Here is an 8,279-nt window from a genome sequence, read left to right as displayed (position 1 = left end):
AAGAGAGAGTAAATACTTCATACACACCGCTCTCTCACTCTGTCTCACACACATACACACGCACACACACACACCCCTTCACTCACTCACACTCTGTCTCTTACAAACACACACATACATAAATGTATACAAACATATTTACAAAGACACATGTATGTATGCGTGCGCGTGCGTGGGGGGTTCCACAATCGCCATTTATTTCAATTACTCTTGTGAGGATATTCACGTAAATCATTTCTCTCATTTAATTCCCATTTTAATTTTCGTAAAAGTTTCCAAGTACCAATAAGGCTTTTTGGCACATCTTCAATTTTCCCCATTCATGAGAGGCGCCCAGCCATCATTCATCTGAGAGTCCATCTACAGAATGTCCTCAAATTTCTATACAGCATATTTTGCCTTTTTTTCTTCAAGTATATAAGCAACAATTTCATTCCCGAGCAACGCCGGGTGCCTCTGCTAGTATATATATATATATATATGGGACGTAAAAAGCACCATCCGAACATGGCCAATGCTAGTACCCACTGACTGGCCCCCCCATGCTGATGGCATGTAAAAAGCGCTATCCAAATGTGATCGATGCCAGGCCTGCCTGACTGGCTCTTGTGCTAGTGGCACATAAAAAACACCCACTACATTCTGAGAGTGGTTGGCATTAGGAAGGGTATCCAACTGTAGAGACATTACCAGATCAGATTGGAGCCTGGTGCAGCCACTGGCTCTCCAGATCTCAGTCAAACTGTCTAGCCCATGCCAGCATTGAAAATGGATGTTAAACAACGACGACGGCGGCGGCGGCGATGGCGGCGACGACGACGACGACGACGACGGTCTTCTACACAATTTCCATATACCAGATTCACTCAGAAGTCATTGATCAACCTGGAGCTGAAAGCTGAAAGGTGTCATGCAATAGGACTGAACTTAAAACTCCATAGTCACAAAGCAACCTTCTTAATCAGCCACACCTGGAGCCATGCTGAAAATATTCACAATGTCTTTAACTTGTAATATTAAAAAAAGTTAACAGCTTCATTATTTACCTTCAGACATCTAATTGCTGTACAAATAAGGCTAGACAGAATCTGTAAGTGTTAAATCAAAGAAGTGATAGCACAAGTGATTCCCATGTTTGAGTGTTTAGTGATATAGCACCACTAACAATATTCTTGTTTATATTGTTTCAATTTTTGTTTAAGTATCAAATCAGATACTGCTTTTATATCATTAAAATTCAAGAGTTCAATCTCATAATTTCATACTTGCTGGCTCCTTATGTTATTAATTGTTTCATTTTCACAGCTTATCGAGCTTCTAGCTTACATCAGGCCTTCAAGTTTGCTGATAGTACTGGAGATGTAATTGGAAATGGGGATTCCCACATTCTCTCTAAACATTACTTTAATTCAAGAGCATCTGCTTTTCAATCTCGTTATTCTGATATGATGAAGTATCTACCAGAAAAGGAAAGCTTACCAAGGTAATCAATCTATACATATAAATTTGACATAGGCAATTCTTTCTTGTCTTGGGATTCACGGTCAAACGGCTGGGTGGAATTGTGTGAAAAATTACACAAATGTGTAGAATGATCCAGTAGTGTTGCTGGGCTTTGTATTTTTTCATAGCTCCAGTGGTTACTGAGATAATCTACTATAATAATACTCTTGTGTTTATGAATGAGAAAGGAAAGGGTGATAGATGAATAAAGAAGGAAGGGGTGATGTCATTTTTTTTTCCCATGGTTACCGAGATAATCTACTATAATAATACTATTGTGTTTATGAATGAGAAAGGAAGGGGTGATAGATGAATAAAGTAGGAAGTGATGTCATACTTGGTAGTGGGATGATGTAAACTGTATGCTGAAAAATAAATCAAACAGCGATTCAACTCTGTGGGAATATGTGTGTGTATGTGAATGTGTGTGTGTGCGCATGTGTATGTGTGTGTGTGTGTGTGTGCATGTGCATGCACAATGGAAGTGGGATGGTTCATCTTTATTCGCTTAGTATTTGGGTTTATTTTTTGATTTGGTTGAATCTTGGTTGCTTTGTTTTTTTGTTTTTTTTTTTGTTGGTCAGTTATTTTTAGTGTTTTGACAGAAAAAAGTCATTCTAAAATTGTTTTTTAACGTAAGAATGCCCCCAAAAAGTCGAATGTTTACACAGAGTAGGTTTTGCAGCCACATCATCCAAACCGACCAGGTGAAACCGGGCTTAGCTGCTAGTATATATATATAGGGTATTGGAATCTTAATAATGGATTTACAAATTAAATGACCAATCGTAAAGACTATTGGATTTTACTTACAAGGCATTGGAATCTTATATGTATACCATTCTGCCTAAATAATGCATTTACAAATACAATATCCCTGCATTCACTCTATATTTCCTATCTAATCTAAATTAACTATTGCTTAATCATCCTCTCATACCGTCTCCAATGAAGGGATACAATAAATATCCTGGAAACAGCTGTAAGACCTTCTATTCATAAATATTCTAAAATATACATATCCTTGGTTTTTTATCTCATTACGAAAAGTAAATCCTTATATGTATTTATATATATATGTATGTATGTATGTATGTATGTCTCTCGTTTGTCGGTTTTCGTACTTCTGTGTTTGTGGGTTACATATTTTAAACAGGAATGTTATGTTATTGTTTGTGTCAAGGGCACATTTTTCTTTCATGGAGATTGACAAATATGATTTCCTTTCTAATGAAGATAATAATGATTTATTTTACTTGTACAAGGCTACAAATACATTGGGGAAATATTTTGTGGAAAAAATTCATCAAATGCCTGGTGGTTATTACAAAATACTCGTAAAAAGAAGAACAATAATCCTATGGGATTTGAGCTCATGTGGTGAACGAAATTAAATATCATATGACAATTAGTCTGAAGAGGATAACTTTTTTGCCATTTACTTTTAACTTTTTACATTTTAGTTTTTGTGTTTCCATTTACCATTTTCTGTTTTATACCTTCTGCCTTTTTTATATGCTGCCTTCTCATTTTCTCACATTTCTTCTCTAAATTCAATTTGTTTTAGTTTGTTATGATATGTGGTTTGTGCCTGAAGAATATATTTGAGATATTTCTCAATGTATGGAACAATTAGTTGCATTTAAAGACATGTTTTGTACCCTTTAATAAATTATATTTATGTTTCACCAGACGGAGTACATTTTTGTTGAATTTTGGGTGGGCAGGTGGATGGATGTATGGATGGACAGACAGACACATGAACAGATGGATAGATGGATGGATCAGGCTGAGTAAAAAGTAAGCAACGTTTTGAAACATGAAATTCATCACAATATATTTCAACAATGTGGAAATTTTATTCATCAAAGTAAGTGCCATTACAACCAACAAATTTTTACCAACAAGATACAAGTTTGTTTATTCTGGTAGCATAAAAATATGGAGTTCTGGAGATGATGAACTGTTTGAACATACTTTCAGCATCGGTTTGATTTCTGAACTCTTTCTCTCACAGGAAACTGTCAAGGTGCTTGAAAAAGTGGTAGTTGAGAGGAGAAAGGTCTGGGGAATAAGCTGAGTAGGGAAGAACTTTGTAGCCAACTTCCCTCAACTTCTGGAGCGTCATTAGTGGAATGTGTGGTCGAGCATTGTTATGAAGAATGATTGGCACTCTTACGTTGACTAGTCTGGGATGGAGGAGTAGCAGTTTATCATTCATTTTGGCAATTTCATGACAATATGTTCCTACAGTAATAGTTTTTCTGCATTTTAAGAAGTTATACTGGATGAGTTCAGCAGTACACCACCAAACAGTCACCATAACCTTCCTTTTGAAGAACTTGGGTTTAGGGAAGGTTTTCGGTGCTTTATTTTGGTCTAACCATTGCCAAGAACGTTTTTATTATACAGAATCCACTTTTCATCACAAATTACCATACAGTCGAGAAATGGACACCCCTGGCAAACAGAGCGCTCAATCCTGAACGGTTTCAAAAAGAAACCATTCACTTGGATGAAAGACTCAATGTTGCTGTACAAAGCAGCAATCCAGCCTTGAAAAGTTGAGCCCAGCCCAGCTGCCATGAGAACTACCACCAGGTACTGATGGTTGACCCTATCAAATGCTTTAGACTGGTCTAAATGCACCAGTGCCCCACTTTTGCCAGGGATTTTACCCACCGTCTCTAAGGTGTAGCATATGAGGTGGAGATTGTCGTGTATCGTCCTGCCAAGGATGGCACAAGTTTGTGCCTCTCCAACAAGGCCATCCACAACCTGCACCAACCTCTTTGCTAACACCTTGGCCAAAATCTTTGGATCCACAAAGATTGTACTTGTCTGCAGAGCCAAGCTTTTTCAGAGCAACACTACTACTCCTCCTTGGCCTCCGGTCTGGCTAGGAGACATGATTTTCTCATAGTCATTCAGCAATGCCACAAAGGAATGCAGGCTGTCCAGCTTGGTCTCTGTAGCCACCACCACATCCATATTGTGTCCCTTGAGGTTGTTGAGGAAACAGGCTTGCTTCCTCTTTAAAGTTAGGCCACATACATTGAAACAACCGAAGTTAATTCCAGTCATCCAAAGAAATAATTAGGGACCTACTTACCTTTCACGGGTGAGGGAGTGATCGTTCTCAAGGTTACTGAGCATACCTCCTCCTTTTCTTTTCTCTCTCCTCATTGGTCTCTGGTGGTGGGTCGATTAACCTGGGTAATTCACTCAGTTTGTAGATGCCCTCCGGATGTCTGTCTTTCAGTTGTTTAAACGGTTTTTCTTCGATTTTAGTATATCTACGTTCACCAAACATTTTTGACAAGTGGTGCTTCTTTATTATCTCATGCAAATATCCGTGTTTAATATTGTATTTGACGATAGTTGTTCGGTCAGCATGGGTTGTGTGGGTGAAGGGGCAGGGTTTAAATTTATCCTTGTCTGTCATGCTACATTTTTTTGGTGGGGTAGGGGGTTTGGAGGGTGTGGGGGACACAATATGTCTTTTTTTTCCATTTTGCGGGAGATCACATGGAAATCCGCCTCCGGCATGTTGAACTCCATGTCATCAACCAGGATGGGGGGTTCTTCTGTTTCTTTTGGTTTTCCTTTGGGTTGCTCCATTGCAGATTTCTTCACCTGCTTTTCTGGCATTTTCTTTCTGACTTCCTTCGCCATCAAAGTTGAGGAGGGTGCTTCTGTGTTGGAAGGGCCACATTCTGTATGTAAGTGGCCCTTCTGCCCACATTTGAAGCAATGAGGCTTCCATCCCTCAGCCTGAATCTTCAGTACCATATCCTCCCTGATAAGCAATTCTATTGGGGATCTCTCTGAGATTCCCAGGTGTTGCCTGTATCAGGATCTTAATGGTTTGCCCCAGATAGTTTTGGGGGCAGAGCAGGTGATCTAGGAGATCGATACTTTCTCCTCGTGAGAGTAACATAAGGCTACAACAACCCAGGTGGCATCTATTTCAGGTGGCACTACCTGAATTTTTATGCAGGATGTTCGATGTAGTAGGTATGTGGGCAGGAGTACAACCTCTTGGGTTTTAAGTGTCTACACTGAGTGTTCATGGGCCTTTTCCACTGTTGAAAACCGTACTTCAATGGATTCATACTTCTTCCCTTGGGTCACATACGCTATGTCTTTCCAAACTGGCCAGAAGCATTTTACAATTTTTTCCTTTGTGATATTCGCAATTTTCTTTGTTTCTGTCAAAGCTTTTATTTATAATGGTTTGATTTTTTGTTTGTTGTGTGATGTAACTGAGGTGGGGCAATGCAAACATCCCCTGCCCCTTTTACAGTCAATATGCCATTGTAAGTTTGGTATTCTGAATGTGGAATATTGATGTTTCCATGTGACACATTGGTCACTGCTGTGTAATCCTTTTTCATAATCTCTGTTTCATTCAGAGCCATTTGCTCTTTTATAATTTGCACTTCTAAGAAGAAAATACACAAAATTTTTTTTTTTTTTCAAAAAGAAAATTATTTCACAGGAGAATTATATTTTTTCTCTCAAAAGAGAGCAAACAGCTCAACACAATAATACAACAAGTTCAAATCCTTCCCCCGTAGGGGAAAGCACACAACTTCAACAACACCTGCCAAGTGGTGTAAGGTCTTCATCAATAACAGTAATAACAATAATTAAACCAACAGTACCTCACGGTGTAAACAAAAGATTCTTGTAAATGAAAAAACAGTACTCCAGAGCAGCGTTCAGTTCTTTACCAAGATATGCGATAATTGGATGCTTTTATAGAAAATTGGATATAGCTATGTAAATTATGGAAGTTTTTATAAGGCTGTTGGGAGTAAAATTAGATTGCTTACTTTCTTTCTTAAAATTCATTTTTGTATTAGCGATATATCGTTGTGCAACAGAAATTATTGCTAAGTGGGTTCAAATTTAAATCATCTCATGAAATTTGAATAACTTCTATGGTTGCATAAATGAATAGCATCAAGAAATTTATTTAAAACAGAATTAAACATGTGAAAGATAATGTATCATTCTTTTATACACATTCGACATCTACCAGTAATCATATTATATGGTGGAGCCTCATCTGTGATTGACCAAGATAATAAATAATTAATGTTCTGTAATTTTAAATTGTGAATATATCTGGTTAGTGCCATTGAATTTTTATGCCTTAACTTATTAAAAGAATTTACATATGCTCTAAATACTGCTTCTTGAGGTCTTTAGTGCTTCCTATGTATACTCTAGCCTGATGTTTGTCATTTGTCACTGTGCATTTATAAATTATGTTTTTTGTGCAACCATAAACCATCAAGTGGATATAATTCAGGGGCCATACAATTACATATTTTTGCTTTCCTATCTATAACTTTTGTTTTATTAATATTATTTGGACTTATATGGGGTATATTATGGTGATATATGCTTTAAGCCATTTGGAATTGAATTTTATTTCTGTTTGTAGATGCGATAATTTAACCCAAATTAGGTGTGGTAGAGTAAGATAATTTCATAGAGTGTTTATTAAATATAGAGTAGTATCTGTGATGTTTGGGAAAATTTAGTTTCAGAATTTTGAAGAACAGCTTTGGTAGATTTTCGACTCTGAGAGAAAATGGTGGGGGCAAACCAAATAATTTTTCTTTTTCTAGATTTAGAGTGTGTTACCACATTAGAGTGTTCAAATATAGAGGAACTGTATTTATTACAATTACCAGCATGTCCATTATAGAATTTAGTATGGTTAACAAAAGGTTTCCTTATAGGTTTATAATTTAAGGAGGAGATCATTTTAGTTGTATCAGAGTTAATATGAGATGTTAGATTAGCTAATTTGGTTTTGAGTTTGGTGTCAGGGATGTAGAACATGAAAGTCACTTAATATTAGGGCATTATTATAAAGTGGGGCATGTGCATTAAAAATCTCCTTGTTTGCCAATAGGTTGGAGATTGTCATAATTATACTATTGATGGTTAATTTAGGATGATTAGAAGAGACATTTATATATTGTAATGTTTGGTTTGGTTTGCTGTATAGGTAATATAATTTAGTGTTTAAATTTAAGTATGACATCTAAAAAGTTGGCATGCATGCATGTATATGTGTGTGTGCATGTATGTGTGTGTGTGTGTGTGTGCATACATGTGTGTGCATGTGTGTGTGTATGTGTGTGTGTGTGTGTGTGCGTGCGTGCACGCATCATATATTTCCAGCCTTTTACTGTTAGTATTTATCTCCATTTGAAGGGCAGCAGTGGAAACGTAAAAACAAGAGAGAAGCAATCAGGCTGTCAGATTCTCTTTAGGTTATCTCCTCTCTATGCCATGAGTTCAGCTATCTCTGGAATAGACATTGCCTTTCTTCCCTTCAGAGACAATGAAATAAAGTATCATTTGAATAGCATCATTGTTCAAATTTAAGCTTCTCATCCACCCACATGTGAGGCCTTATACCCATTTAAAGTATCCATGTTATCTTTAGTTAAAAGATATCAATGAAAATTCTCAGTTTTCATGAAAATATATCTTCACTGTTAGACTTGAAAACATAGATCTATTGCACAAGTACAAAGGGTCTCTTTTCAATGTACATATTTAAGATGTGCATATCTTTTACATAATATAGTTTCATTAGCTTATGGCAAACACTTTAAGCTTTAATACAATTTATCAGTGAGCCTGCCTCTTTCTATAGGCTGCTTTATTTCTATTGAAGTAAATTGTATGCTATATAGTATTTATATATACAATATTTTATATATATATATATATATATATATATATAT

The 8,279-nt window shown here is 36.6% G+C and overlaps 1 protein-coding gene across 2 annotated transcripts in view; it reads left to right on the top strand.

Annotated features, from left to right (window-relative positions):
• Positions 1-8,279, top strand: part of LOC106875092 (WD repeat-containing protein 93) — a 104,255-nt gene that overhangs the window by 25,607 nt on the left and 70,369 nt on the right. For both annotated transcript variants that reach the window (XM_014923071.2, XM_014923069.2), the window contains exon 7: positions 1,306-1,483. In XM_014923071.2, the coding sequence (XP_014778557.1) occupies positions 1,306-1,483 (178 nt within the window). The remainder of the gene's footprint in view (positions 1-1,305; positions 1,484-8,279) is intronic.

The sequence above is a fragment of the Octopus bimaculoides genome, chromosome 3, assembly GCF_001194135.2.
Source record: "Octopus bimaculoides isolate UCB-OBI-ISO-001 chromosome 3, ASM119413v2, whole genome shotgun sequence".
Lineage (NCBI taxonomy): Eukaryota > Metazoa > Mollusca > Cephalopoda > Octopoda > Octopodidae > Octopus > Octopus bimaculoides.
This window is presented reverse-complemented; position numbering and strand designations above follow the sequence as displayed.